The following is a 15,529-nucleotide window of genomic DNA, read 5'->3' as shown; positions in this document are numbered from 1 at the left end:
AACGAGAAGCACCCTTAAACACCTGCAGTCCCAGGCTGCAGTGAATCAGAAACCTCATGACCATGTGCGATAGTTTTTACCTCTTCTGCTCAAATAGCGTTTCTTTAGAGAGGCCTTCCCTGACCCCATCTAAAATCCCTATACACCTCTAGCTAATGTTTATGCCCCTATCGTCTCAATTTTCATCACAGAACTTTTTGCCATGTAGAATGATCTGACTTTCAGGCTCGTTTTCTTCTCTTTCTTCACCCTGGAAAGTGAGGTCTATGCTGGCAGGGTCTTGATCTCATGCCTGGTTCTGTCCCAGCACCACGAACAATGTCTGATAGAGTTGAACAAATGAACAAATGAGTGAGTCTCTGGCTCTCTGATGTGTTTCCATCCTTTAGACCCAGCCCAGATCTTTTTCCCCATGAAATCTTGTGGATAATCTAGTCCATAGTAACTCATCCTAACTCAAAGTCCTGTATGCAACAATTCCTCAATTGCATTCAGTTGAATACCTATAGCAATTGCCTGTGCCTTGTTCTGCTTAAGACATTTCTTGCCTTCTGAAACTGAGTTATCATTTATACTTTGTATGATTGTGTTTCACATTTCCTGAATCAGACTATAATGTCCTTGATATCAAGAAATGTTTTTGTACTTCTCCCAAAAATTCTTTAGAACAACAATTCTCATATGATGCACTAATAAACATTCATGTATCTATTGACCCCTAATATATGCCTGACTAACATGATGCTGACCAGTAGGGATGCAATGATAAATACAGTACAGTCCCTAAATAATTAATTGGGTGACATTATTCAATTATCTCAGTGCATATTAGGAAACACCTGCAGCCCTTGGCTTTCTTAGATGGCATTAGAAGGCTTGTTCAAGAGACTGCAAGGTGTCAGTTGGATAACCTCAAGTGAGTTATATAAACTCTAGAAGCCACTCCTAATCCACTAAACAGAGATTATAATGCTTATCTTACAAAATTATGAAAGAGATAATATGTGTAAAAACACCTCATAAGTTGCTAAGTGTTAAATAAATACCAGTTGTTTTCACTCTCATAGAAACATAATTTAAGCTGAAATTGGAGCCATCACAAATAAAATATATGAAACAATAATGTCTGCTTATTCCAAAGAAGGCAGATTTTGCCTGGGCGATGACCTTGTGAAAGATAATACATGATTTATTTTCATAAAATGGAAAGAAGACTGCTAATGTCACCAAAAGCATGTACTAGGAAGCAGACATGACCACAAGCTGGTTAGAAAGGGAGGCATGATGACAGTCATGTTGTCTCAGGAAAAATGAAACTTAGAAATAAGGAAGCTGAAGCCCTCCAATCAAATAGCAACAAGTACTTATTTTAACTTCATTTGGACCAAAACTGCTTAGGCAATGTCTGGGAGAGATTGTGACCCCGCAGTCCTCGGCTAATGAGGAACCAGGGAAGGATGTGCATATTAGAAAATAAATTGCTTCTTGTAATTGCTCTGGGTGTGCCTGCCCACCAGACACTCAATCTTGCAAGACCGTTATTAAAGTCTCACTTCTACTGCACTCCATGTCTCTGGGTCCATCCTTTGATTTTAGGCGGGTGAGTAGGACTTTATGTTGCTAAATAGAGTTCTAGACCATCCAAAGTTGCTTTCTCGGTTTCTAAAATAAAATAATTCTTAAAATGCCCAATGTTTCTCATCAAAGTCATCCTGTGGTGGCCTGATGGGTTTCAGTGATACAGGGGCCTGAAGATACTCATACATGAGCCTGAAGATGCCATATTCATGGTCAGTCATTTGACAGATACCAACGTGTCCCCTGTGTGCAGCGGAATGCACTCCCATTCAGATTCACATGTCTCTCAGTGAGTCACCACCTTTCTTTCCCAAAACTCAGGCCTCAGCTTCCAGCTCCAGGATCAGCCCTTGCCCTCAGATTGGCTTTCCAGTATGTCGGTTATGAGTCAGGCAGTCCTCCCTTCCCACCTTACCGCCCATCAAGTTCCATCTGTGTTGTTGCTTCAACACAGGTCTCTGGTGTGAGAGAAGGTAGGTCTACAGGTGATATCATCTGTTTGTAAACAGCTTCTACAAACCACCTCCCACTGGAAATCACAGCATCTCAGACATGAAATGACGGGCCCTTCCCAAACAGAGCAGGGCTGCCTTCCTGAACCTCTCTGGAAAGGGAGCATTTGGCCTCAACTTAAACATCCTGGATGAATCAATGGAGCATTTCCGACCTTGCCTCTGAGTACAAACCTTTAACAGCTGCTTGCTGGGCGGATGCTATGACAGATCACCCGGTCACTGGGTCACTGAGGCATCAGAAACCAAGAAGCCAAGCTGCAATTTTCTAAGATCCTAGGTGTGTTCACAGAGGCCTGTGTGTCCCTTCCCCTGGGTGGGGGTGATCTCCAAGGCAGTGGAGCACGATTCTTTGAGTGTGAGGACATGACTTTGGAGTCAGACAGGTCCTGGTTCGAGTCTCATCTCCCTCACTGTCCCATGGACGTTCACTAGCCCTGTGACTCTGGCCTACTCACTGGAACTCTCTGAACCTCAGTGTCCTTGTATATAAAAAATGCAGAAATTAATGTCTATATTTTGAGATTATTGTGAAGATTGAGTGAGATAATTTATGTAAAGTGCCTCACGACTCACCCTGTGTCTGGAACAAAGTTAGTGCCAAATAAATGGTAGCTATTGTTACTATTATCACCATTATGATCTCTTCTTTCTGAACTCAGCAGACACCATGCAAATAATGTTGTTTTCCTCTTTCCTTTTGCCTGAAGTGAGTGGGTAAAATCTATGCCCACAGGCTGGGATCCTATTCAGGATCACCTCCCCATCACCACCACCACAGCCATCATCTTTAAAAAATGAGATTCAGCCGGGCTCGGTGGCTCAGCCTGTAATCCCGCGCCTTTGGGAGGCTGAGGTGAGTGGATTGCCTGAGCCCGCGGGTTCAAGACCCGCCTGGGCAGCGAGACCTCATCTCTACAATAAATCAAAAAATCAGCCGGGCGTGGTAGCGCATGCCTGTAATTCTGGCTACTTGGAAGACTGAGGCGGAAGGATCGCCGGAGCCCAGCAGGTCGAGGCTGCGGTGGCCGGGAGCGGCCACTGCACTCCAGTCTGGACGACAGAGTGAGACTCCAACTCAAAAAAAAAAGAGATTCACTCATTTCTGAGCACAGAATGTCATACCCCAGAGACTCCCAGAAACCCATGGCTCCTGGTTATGCCTCAGCTGGGAAAATGAGACCTGGAGACGGTGGTTCCTGATCTCCTGGAAGTCTCATCTTGGGTTAAGTGTCTTCCCCAACAAGTAAAGCAGTGGGTCAGTGATCGGCCATGAAAAAAAAAGAGAGACTCAGACTCAGCGAGTCTGTTTCCAAAGTTGCCAACAGAAATCTTTGCCACACAGTTGCCTGGATCTGCTGGACAAAAGAGTGGCACCTCAGTGGCAAGGCTTGAGAAGCCCTGGGGAGGATCAAGCAGAAAAGTTTAGCCCTGGAAATCAGGAATCCAGTCATCTTCATCATGCACCAGTTGAGTGGCTTTGAGCAAGGTACTTAGCTTCAGTTTCTCTTCTGTAAAATGGGTATAACAGCACCCACCTTTGGTGAGTCATTGTGAGAATCAGATGATGCTTGTCATATAACGTCCTTCGAATACTTAAAACAGTCAACATGTGATCAGTGCTATCACAATTAACTACCAGAAAGCCATATTCTTGTCCAGGCATAAACTGCAGTGTTCTGCCTTTCACAAGCATTTCAAACCTTTCCATCTGGACTGAATGAGAGATCATGGATGGGGTAATAGAACAAGATGAATAAATACACGAATGAAGGAGCAAATAGGAAAGGTGTTCTCAGGAGGTAGAAGCTTTATTATGACATCTTCAAAGGACAGTCAAATCAGTAGGCATTTACTGAGCATCTACTGTGTGCAAGCCTCTGCAGACAGTAGGGTCCAGTATCCCACCCATGGCTCTCAGATCCCCAAGGAGAACAACCACAGGGGGGTCAGGGAGTTTTGTGAGGTTCAGAACAGGGTGGGTTTCTGAACATCAAAGTGCAATTAGCGCTACGGGGCAAACTCTGAGGCTCCCGTATAGCTCCCGCGTGGGAGCTATCATTACAGGGGGGAGGCGACGTGTTGGGGGCAGCGGCGGGGCGGGGCCTCTCTCCGCTGGGTGGTTAGCTCTTGGTGCAGCTCCTGGGGGCCGCGGAGATCCTGGGGGTCTCAGCAGCCAGAGCAGCAGCCAGAGCTCTGGCAGTTGCTGGAGCGCTGGGACCGCTGGCTGCCGCCCCTGCAGCAGCAGCAGCCGCGACTCCGCTGCCGGCGGCGCCTGATTGGAAAGCAGCAGCAGCCGCTGGAGCTGGAGCCGCAGCAGCCGCCGCTGGAGCCGCAACAGCCGCCGCCGGAGCCGCAGCAGCCGCCGCCGGAGCCGCAGCAGCCGCCGCTGCAGCAGGAGGAGGAGGAGGAGGGCGCCGGGGCGGGCGCGGGGGCGGGGCACGGAGTGGGGCCCTGGGAGGACCCCTTGGAAAAGGCTTTTGAGGAAGCGGCGCTCTGCTGGGAGGACATCGCGTAGCTCCTTGTGGCGGACCTGGAAAAAAGACAGCCTTTCAAACGCGAGCTTTTTCTTTCCCGCAGTGCAACTCTGGGCTTTTGAGATTTGGCTCAGTATACAAATCAGACTGGCCTGGTGGTAAGAGGGTTGCAGGGGAAGCACCAAGGGGAAGCGCCATGGGGAAGCAAAGGTTCAGATCCCAAACAGGTGTTTCCAGTGAGTTAAGTCTTCGTAGAACAGGAAACAAGTCCAGGCAAAGAATCGATGGTTTTCCATTTCCTCTGCTTAGAATAAGGACCACCCAAGTTCTCCACAGTGGAAAATAAAGAGGATACTGTGGCATGTAGACCATCCAATTCAAAATCTTCACTCAGCTCTTTTCCTCTCCCTTGTTTTACTTTGCCACAGACCTTGAAGTGATATTCTTAAGCCACTAGCATTGTGTACAAACCCCCATCAGTTAGAAGATACACAAATCACATGCGTGCCCCTACCTCCAGGACCTAAAGAAACCACAAAGGCCAGAAGCATGTCCTAAACATTCTTTCTTGCCTATGCTTCTCATCCCCCACAAGCCTAAAGAAAATAGAAATATCCCTACCCAGGGAGCCAAAAGACCAAAGTAATCATCGCTTTTCTGTAGACTTGTCATGTACCCTTGAAAAAGCCACCCGCATCTGGCCTTCTTGTCCTCATTAGTACCATGAGAGGCTATGTCCAGGTGCCTTCCAGGGCTCTCCTTCCACATCCACCTGCTGACTATGTTCTTCTTTCTCTTCCTGTATTTTCAGCTCTGCCCACCCTCTCACCCAGACCCTGAGACTTACCAGACTCTGGCTGCACTGGAAGAGTCACTCGGTTCTCCAACTGGAACCAGTCACCTACTAGACAGTGGACTGAGCAGTGTCTAGCCAAGGAACCTTTTTAAAATGGGTCTTGGGAGGAGTCCATTTCCCAACAGACATGCTCAGCTGACACTCACATCCCAGAGACATTCATCACTCAGGTAGCACTGTAGGTGGTGCACGTGGGCATCCAAGTCATTTCACAGAGGTGCTAGGATTGCTGTGGCATGTTTACTTTCCAAACAGGACACTGTTCATAGCTCAGAGTTTGTCTGTGTGCTAGGAAAAGGCATGGGGCTCAATGAGGGTAGTCTAGGGCCACTTGTGCCCTTACCTACTATGTGTACACACACACACACACACACACACACACACACACACACCCTACTATGTACACACACACACACACGTACACATACAATTCCACTTGCCCACACATCAGTTCCTGTGTTGTCATCTGCTTGGTTGTTGGTAGTTTATCTACTTGTTAACTTGGCTCCTCCAAATGCTTCCATATGGGGTCAAGTGAAGATAATGGCAGTCCCAGTGGTGACTTCTCTTTGTCACTGGAGACAGGAAGAAAACCTCAGACAAAGTTAAGGAACCATCAAAATCAGACTGTAGTCAGGTTATCATATCCTTATAATACAGTATGGTGTGCCTAAAAGAAAAATGTGGGCAGACCTCTGACTCAATTGCAAAAAGGCAAGTCAGCCTGCAGGACCCTCACTTCCTACCCAGCTCCCCACCAGGAATCTCCCTGTAAATCCAGGTTCTCCCTGGGGGTACAGCCCAATGTGAAAGAAAAGAAAAGGAAGGAAAAGAAGAGAAATAGATGGAGGAAGGAAAGAAAACAAAAGAAAAAAGAGAAAGAAAGAATACCTATCCAAAGGTCCAAAGTGTGCATGATAAACAGTGCTTTTAGAATAACTAACCTGGCCGGGCACGGAGGCACACACCTATAATCCTAGCACCTTGGGAGGCCGAGATGAGAGGATTGCCTGACCCCACGGATCTGAGGCCAGCCTGGGCAACTTGGTGAGACCTTATCTCTACGATAAATCAAAAAATTAACTGGGCATGGTGGCATGTGCCTGTAGTTATGGCCACTTGGAAGGCTGAGGCAGAAGGATCACCTGAGTCCAGCAGGTCAAGACTGCGGTGGCTGTGAGCATGCCACTGCACTCCAGCCTGGGCGACAGAATGAGACTACAACTCAAAAATATAAAAAAAAAGAATAACTAACTTTAAGAATTGGAAGAGATTTGAGGTCAATTTCAGAACTGTTTCATAACTGCCTCTTAATCAATGCAACTGCCCACAGCCATGAATGTGAGCTGCAACAGAAGCTCAAGACTAAGAATTCAAGAATTAATGGAGAGAGACAAGTATGGGGGTGAGTGAGCTGGGAGTGGCACAAGGGAATAGATAAGGAAGGATAATTCGCAAAAGATACCAGTTTCAATGAACATGGCTTTAGAGCCTGACTAACAGGTTGCCTATTCTTAGCACACCTTGGTGAGTACAGATGAGACATTCCAAGAAGGAAGGTCAATGTTAGAAAAGAGAAGGAAGTAAGAAAGTAACAAGTTGGAGGCAGGATCTCTTCTGTGAAGTTGCACAAAGTTCTTTTTAAAAAAGGAATGAAGAGGAAGGCTTGATAGGAATCAATATGAGGGGAGGATTTGGAAAAGGACCTTCTCATTCCATGGACTCGCCATGGCTCCTGTACTAACTTAATTTACCTATTGCCAAGTCTTATCAAAGGAGGGACCAACTGCTTATCTTATGTGCAAATGGCTGATTTAAAATGATCTTTCCTGTCATAAGCCTTAAGAATATCTCCTGGAGCCAACCCTTTCCTAAAGGAATGCTGTTCCCTAGAGAACCCAACACAGTGACCAAAACCCCCTGCTTTCACATCCCTACGACACACACACACACGCACGCACGCACACATACACACACACGCACACACACTCCCCAAGCACATGGAGACAGTCTTTGGCAGAAAGCCGTCTTTCTTAGTTCTCTACTCAGACCCAAATCTGGGATTTCAGGATGCAGAGTAAATGTGTCCAGACATGTCACATCTACCTCCTAAACCCACTCTGCTTTAGAGAGACAGTTCCCCACCCAGTTCTCCTCCCTTGCCAACCTATGGAAGCACCTAGATTTTAATAATCAGAAAAGTGAGGTATTTATTTGTTGGAGCCTAGTATAAGCACTGTGGGCATTCTTCTTCCCCATGAATAAGAGATAAGCAATTTATCAAACCATAACCCAAACTTGAAGGAAACCTTCCCAGAATGTGACCCGTCTAGGTAGCCACCATCCTGTTCTCTTCAAACTCATTCTCTCCTCATAAAAGCTTGTGTCCAGTGTAATGGTCTCAGACATGATTCTTTCCTTTGAATATAAAGTCCCCAAATTCAAAGCATGAAAGGGAACATTGTTTCCCAGGAGCCTAATTAGCCTCCATGCCAGAACGTGCTTCCCAGACAGATGTTTTAAGTGTTCACTTGCACTTAAAAGAAGAGAAGGTTTCTTGATGCAGGGGGTGGGGAAGGGTGGGGACGACGGGAGGAGGTAAACAGAATGTAATCAGGAGGCAATGACATCAGGAATAAAATGCTTTATTGATACAGAGAAAACAGCTTCAAAACTGAATTTCAACACCTAGTCCTCCAAAGAACTGTTTCTGAGAAGGGAAACCAGGCCAGAGAATGTCGGAAGTTAAACCTCTAGACTTCACAGTGGAAGGAACATGGGCAGAATGAAGCAGGAAACTCAAAGCATTTCAGAAGCCTTTCGCTGGGAAAACAGGAGGAAAGGAGCCTCAGGTCGGTACGGGTCTTCAGCCAATGCTGCTAGTCAGTGCTTCTCGTGACCACGTCAGCAGCAGCCCCCAGAGCAGCAGCCGGAGCCCCCAGAGCTGGAGCAGCAACCGGAGCCCCCAGAGCTGGAGCAGCAGCCGGAGCCCCCAGAGCTGGAGCAGCAGCCGGAGCCCCCAGAGCTGGAGCAGCAGCTGGAGTCCCCAGACTGCTGGCCACTGCCGCTGCCACAGCAATTGGAGCTCTGGTGTCGGCGTCGAAGAGATCGGCGGAGCCTGTGGTGGCTCAGGCAGCAGCCGCCACCCCCAGAGCTGCAGCAGCCCCCTGAACTGGAGCCACAGCAGCCCCCAGAGCTGGAGCCACAGCAGCCCCCCGAGCTGGAGCCACAGTAGGAAGAGACTGGAGGGCACTTAGGGGGACACTTTGGGGGACATTTAGGTGTCTGGCACTTAGGAGGACACTTGGGAGTGCACTTGGGAGGGGGCTGGCACTGCTGCTGGCTCTGCTGGCAGGACATCTCGGCAGGAGCTGAATAAAACTGGAAGACAATGCAAACCCGAGGTTACTTTCTCACATTTAAAATTGAACTATGAATTCGCAAAATTTTATCTCTACAGTGATCACATTTTAGAAACCTAATCTCCCAAGACCAGCTATTTGGTACAACTATACATATGGCTTCTACCTGAGAACCCCATATTCTCAAATAAGTTTCTTGCAACTTCAGAAAGACACCAATCACTCATTCCCTTCACCTACCTTTCACCCTCCCCTTCCAGAGGAACCCTTCCATCCAAATCCTCCTTTCTTCTTGTCTTTCTTCAAGAATGTCCTCAACCTCCACCCAGGGCCTCTTTCTGCCCAAAGCACCAGCACCAAGAGGCCATCCTGGTCCCTGAGGAGCACTCTACCTGGTTCAGGCACTGGAGCAGATCACTCAGGAGACAGATGGACTGAAGTGCTTTCAGAAGCTTCTGCCTTTTATATGTCGGCTTCAAGGCGCAGACCATGTGCGGGATGCTGGGAGCATCTTTCATAAGGGTCATGGGTGACTCCCTCCCCTAACATCCCAGGGACCCAATTCCTCCATCCATAAGCATCTCAGGTATTGACCCACAGGAATAACCTCTGAGAATTGCAAATCTCTCGATGGTGATGGAGTTCTATGGATTGTACGAGTGCTTGTCAATCTTTCAGGCAGCTCTGCTATTCTCTCCATTTCCTGAGCTGGGTACTGCAGTTCTAAGCCTCTGAAATGAACAGAAAGTTTGTTTTCTGTCTGGTGTAGGAACTGGAGGGGAAATTTACAATATGGAAATTAAATGACCCTCTTTAGAATAAGAATAGAGAGACAAAATAAAATCCCAGGTCCAAGCCAATGACCTAACATGGCTTTTTTCCTTCTTAGTTGATGTCATAATCTGAACTAAGAATGCTTGATGTCTCAATGATGTTATTTTAGGCAGGTCTAATGCAGATAGTGTGGGTGGTTGGACTTCTTTCCTTGCCTGCATATGTTGCACCGAAAGAGTTCACACACAACACTGATTCAGCACTAACAATTCCTTTGAAAAGGCAAAAAAAGTCTAGCAATGGCTTGTTTCCACGTATCATACTAAGGAAGGCATCTTTGGTCATCCCCGGGTGAGGCAGCAGGAACCAGGTGTATATTGAGGGTGGAGCAGAAAAACTAGACTCATCTGGAAGTTGCCAGAAGTGAGGTACCAGTTCTTGTCATCCCTAAGAGAAGGGCATCCTTTTTTATACAAATGACCTCAGGAGGAGATTCTTAGAATGGGGTAGAGGGTGGAAAAGGAGGAATACATAGGTTTTAAAGGCCCATAATGGAATCCAAAGCTTATTTTTGAACAAAAAATATTCTGTGGGTAAGTTAGGTCCCAGTAAAGCACCAAAATCAATTTAGTATTAAAAGAAAACCAAAATATGCCATATCCACAGTGAAAACTGCAGTAGAAAAAAATAGGACTGGAGGAAACAGACACTACCTCGGCCCCATGCTGGTTTAAATGGGCTCAGTTATAGCAGGCTCTGGAGAGAGATTGTCTGGGATCAGTCTCCAACTTTGCTCTCTGCCTATGCCATCTCAGGTTACTTCACCATCACTGTAAAAGGGGTGCATCAATTCCTAGCCCACTACATAAAGAAATATAAAGTTCTTAGAGCAGTACCTAGAATTGTTAGTCTAAAGAGATCATTATAAATACCCTTATTTACATGGGACAATATGTTCTAAATTTCAAGTTATTGATCTGCCCAATTTTGAAACCAAAACTACTTTTTGGTGATACCAGTACTTATCCCTAATGTTTTCTTGTAGCAAAATATTAAGATTACTTGCTACTAGGGGATGAGATTATGAAGAAAAAGCATACTCATTATGAAAGAAAAACACAAAAGAGTAGAAAGAATTTTAAAATCATCTATAATTCCATCCCCGAACACTGTTAATATTTTGCTATTGTCCTTCCAATCATTTTTCCTTTGTATAGTTTTCTAGTAATTTGCATTTTGTTTTGATTTCATAGTCTTTATCATAGTACTGGTTTGAATTTATCTTATTAACTTTTCACTTAACACTTTAACATCAACATTTCCCATGTTATTTATTATTTGGAAGCATTATTTTTGGAAGCCATAAGAACATTTTGTGGGAGGAAGAGAATATACTTATAAGTAGTTGAGAGCATGAATTCTGAAGCTAGTCTTACCAGCTAGTCTTACTAGTCTTACTAGCGTGACCTTGGACAAGTTACATGAGCTCACTATTCTTATCTGTAAAATGGGGGTAGTGTCTATTCTTACCTGTAAAGTGAGATAGTAATGTCTATCTCATAGGGCAATTTGTAAATTACATGAGTTAACATCTGTAAAACTCTTGGGATAGTGCCTGGCACATAGTAAGCACTCAATAAATGTGAAAAATGAAACCTGACATTTTACTGCTTCAAAATTTCAGCACACAGTAAGGAGAGTGGGCTTAGATAAAGACCATCAGGAGAGAGACAGATTGGTTGCTGTGTCTGTTAAATCTCTGTGTATCAGGAGATCTATCTCTTCCTTGCTTGCTGAGAAATACAGAAAGAATGAAGAATACATGCTCTGAATTTCTGGAAAAAGAAGCCCAATAAAAGTTAAAAGAATTTCTCATTTAATACATGAATTTGTTGAATTTTTTTTTTAAAGCAGAATTTATTGAGAGGACAGAAAAGTTCCCTCAGTGGGAGGGGACCCAAAGGGGTTGCCGGATTTGTTGAATTTTCAAAGGAACTGTGTCCACCCCCTTTTACTTATAATTGTTTGGGCTCATGGCCACCTATCTGATCACACAAAAAGGTCTTTGAACTCAGGAACTTCTAAGGGGGTCTAATTTAATACTTTGTAGACAGTAAATGCTCTATTTTCACTTCCTTGTTCAGTTGAATTTACTATTCACTAAGGAGAATGGATGCCTCACACAAACATAAACTCAGATTTTCATTAACAAATTCCAGACATTTCATAGAATGATAGAATAAATGTGGAAAGGACCTTGACCATCATTCAGTGGTTCTCCACCCAAGTAAAGTCTGTGTATTGGTATTGACATTCTCCAGAAGTTCACTGAGTGGTTGTAGTGCACAGCTGGAATTGAGAATTGTTGGTCTAGACCATGCCCCTTATCTCACAGAACAGGAGAAGACTTGGAGATGGAAAGAGACTTGTCCTGGACCTTACAGGGAGTGGGAGGCAGAGTTGGAATCCAAACCCTGCTTTCTATCACAGCACCCTGCTTCTTGAATGATACCTGATTTCTTGTGATTTTTTTTTTCTAGCAAGTTTTATTTCATACAATTTGTTTATTAAGCATGGCTAATGAAATTTGAGTGAAAATAGTAATAAATGTGGTGAATCATGGCCTGAACTGAATATCTAGAAAAGTTGGAAGTGATCATTACATCTGCTACCCAGGAAGTGACTATCTGAGTCAGAAAGACAGTGTCTGATGTCACCCGGAATGGGTCAGGTGGCTGTTTCCCAAGAACACTCCCCAGGGTGGCATTACCTCTGTGACTGTTCCTTGGCTCAGAAGTTCAGTCCTGTCCATGCCTCTTAGTTTACCAGTCCTGGGGACTCTGATTCACAGCACCTAACTCACAAGAGATAGATGACATCAGTTTACAAAAAGAAACATGAGTATCAAATGTTGGCCCAACAAGTACATTCTTTCCTGTAGGAAAACTCCTCAAAGCAGTCAAGTCATAAATGAGGCGCACGGTGCACATGGAGTTGCATAATGACCTCAGGTTTTGATGATGAACAAAACAAGACCTTCCCATCTGATCACCTGAACATCTGCAGCCCTGAAAACATCTGTTCTGGGGCTTCCCCTGAGCTATACTCATTGAGCTAGGCCCTGGCTTGGGAATCGCCTCTGTGAGGGGCTTTGCACAGTGCTGCTCTCATCCACTGCATGCTGATTCCAGCGTTTAACACTAAAAAAGGGAACTTCTTTAATTGTCTTTTTTCCACTATTCACTATTGCCCTGATGTGTTCTCTGAATAGTGAACAGAATAATGCCCACCCCTCTCCGGCAAAGAGGTCCACATTCTAATTCCTAGAACTTATGACTATATTACCTTATATAGCAAAAGAAAATCTGTAGATGGGATGAAGCTAAGAATCTTGAGATGGGGAGATTTTCCTGGATTATCCAGGTGAGTTCACTGAAATCACAAAGGTCCTTATATGAAGGAGGCAAAAGAGTCAATGTTGGAGACTGGAGATACATCAACAGAAGCAGAGACTGGAGTGAGGCATTTTGAAAATGTAGGAAGGGGTCATAGGCCCAGGTATGTGAGAAACCTCTAGGCTCTGGAAAAAGAAAGGCAAGAGACCTCCCCCAGAGCCTCCAGAAGGAACACAGCACTGTCAAGACCTTGATTTTTGCCTGGTGAGACCCATGCCAGTTCTGGCCTACAGAACTATAAGGTAGTTTGTGTTGTTTTAAGCTACTGAATCTGTGGTAATTTCTTACAGCAGCAATAAGAAACAAATACACCTAGATCAAAAAATAGCTTCAAATTTCAGAATGAGGCTTAATTACTTAAAATGAGATCAAATGTACTAAAAACTGTTTCCACTGATGTTTGGAACTGAAGGCTCATAACTTCTGAGGGGTAAGAGAACCCCCAATCCTCTGAGGCTGATAGGATGTCCTTTGGCCAAGGGGAGGCTCAATGAAGAGGTGACAGAGAAATTTCTCCCAGGTAAACAAAGGTACTGTCTGGCTTGTGCTGCGGTTCTATCCCTTGCTAGCTATGTGACCCCCTTGGTGCCTGTGTCCTCAGCCATAACGTGAGGATAATACCAGTGCCCATCATAGCAGTGCCCATTGTGTGAAGATTCCATGAGAGAGTTCCTGCAAAGTCCTTTGCCGTGGACCTGGCACATAGGAAGCACTCTGTTTGTTAGCTCTTCTTATTCTGGTCATTTTTACTGTGGTCTTCTTCATCATCAGTGAAAACACATAGATGACATGATTGTTGTTAGGGCATTCCTGAGAGCCTCTTCTAGCCTTACAGCTCCTAGCCACCTATTTCCTGGACCAGAGCTTGGACAAATTCCATAGAGTAGGATGGACAACTAGCCACTACTTTGGATCTGTTTGAATTGTCAAGATGCTGCTTGCACCTCTTCTCAGAAAGACAAAGTCTTCTTGTTCTTTCACCTATGGAGAGCATTTTACCATTTACAAGGTATTTTTGCATTCATTCCTTTATTTGAACCTTTACAACAACCCAGTTGGGTACAACAGAGGATTATTACCTCTGTCATTTAAAGAGATAACCAAGGTACAGAGAGGCCAAGCAATTTGTCTAAGGTCAAACAGATAATAAGGTAAATTGCCAGGGCTCAAACCCAGCTTTTTGGACCCCGCATCTTATGTTTGCATCTTGAACCACAGGGATCTGTCAGTCCAATGTCTGTGTATCCTGTCAGAAAGGGGGTGCACAGGCTGAGGGTCCCCAGGTGATTAAAATATAATGCATGCCAGCAGACTACAAATGATCCTCCTCTGAAAAGTTACTGCAAATGGCCTTACAATGGAGTTTTCTTCTTGCGCAAGTGAATGGCGTGCTGGCTGGAAGGATCCCCTAGCAGTCTGGTCTCAAGCTGCAGACCTCTCTTATTGTCTTTCTGGGCATCACCACCTCCAAGAAACGAATGCCAGAGATAGAGGTGAAGGCAGGGACACCAGAGACTGACTCATGAGCTCACCCCAGGTGCGTGTGAGCACTTCCTGGAATAGCCTCACTTCCAGACGCTAAGCCAGCCCTGCTCATCTCAGCTGTGGGTCCCTGGTGAGTGGGATGCTCACACTTCCTGGGGCTTGACCAGCTGCATCGTTATCTCCTCTATGGGGTGCATTTCCATAGCTGGAGCCTGGAGGCGGGATGCCATAGGAGCCTCCAGAGTGACTCACAAGAGAAAGGAGGATTCCTCCTGGAGAGTAAGTAAATATCCAGGGTGTGGGACTCGGAAGGAGTAAAAATAACCAAGGAGGCTCTTGGAAACACACTGAGGTGTCTTGTTTCCCCAGCTGGAAGAGTATGGAGACTGAGCACACAGGTGACTTGAAGCAGGCAGCAGAGAGGGGCTGGCTGCAGAGACAGCAGACAACCCAGCACACAGGGGCAAGGGCAGAGTACAACACGGGGCTCCCTCTGGGGCTCTGGCCTGTCCCTCACAATGATTTAATCTGCCCACTTGCTGTCATCAGTGGAATGTCTTCAGCAAGGATTATTTTTTGGCTCCCCAGCTTACACTGAGCAGCTACAGAGATCCAGGCCTGGGCCAGGCGGTGGGGCCAGGCAGTGGCAAAGCCATCACCACTGCCCACTGGGAGTTGTCAGCCCAGCAAAGAAGACAGGTGTCCCCCAGCAGCTGCCATACAAGCAGACCCTGATGGTATGGGCCACAGCCTAAGTCAAGTGGAGTGGAAATTTTTTAAAATGTACAGCAAGCTATACTAGTATAAACAATTTCATATTTCCATTCATATATCTTTATATATATACATATAGTTATATATAGTTATATTATAGGTAAATAATCAGGGAAAAAAGCTTGTCCGGACCATATTAAGATGTCAACAGCAATTACTTCTGGATGGGGGATCATGAGTATTTCTTTTTCCTTTTGCTCGCCTACATTTTATCATTTTCTGCAATGAGTATATGTTACTTGGAGGATAAAGAGTT

General features: G+C 45.3%; 1 protein-coding gene across 1 annotated transcript; it reads right to left on the bottom strand.

Moving 5' to 3' along the window:
• Window positions 1-4,259: 4,259 nt before the first annotated feature.
• On the bottom strand, window positions 4,260-4,601 carry CRCT1 (cysteine rich C-terminal 1). The gene has a single exon (XM_008063658.1). The coding sequence runs from the start codon at window positions 4,599-4,601 to the stop codon at window positions 4,260-4,262; it is 342 nt and encodes a 113-aa protein (XP_008061849.1).
• Between the last annotated feature and the right edge of the window lie 10,928 nt (window positions 4,602-15,529).

This window comes from Carlito syrichta, unplaced genomic scaffold (assembly GCF_000164805.1).
Source record: "Carlito syrichta isolate Samal-C Ts95f unplaced genomic scaffold, Tarsius_syrichta-2.0.1 Scaffold306980, whole genome shotgun sequence".
Classification (NCBI taxonomy): domain Eukaryota; kingdom Metazoa; phylum Chordata; class Mammalia; order Primates; family Tarsiidae; genus Carlito; species Carlito syrichta.
Note: the sequence above shows the minus strand (reverse complement) of the source record. Positions and strands in the feature narration are given on the sequence as shown.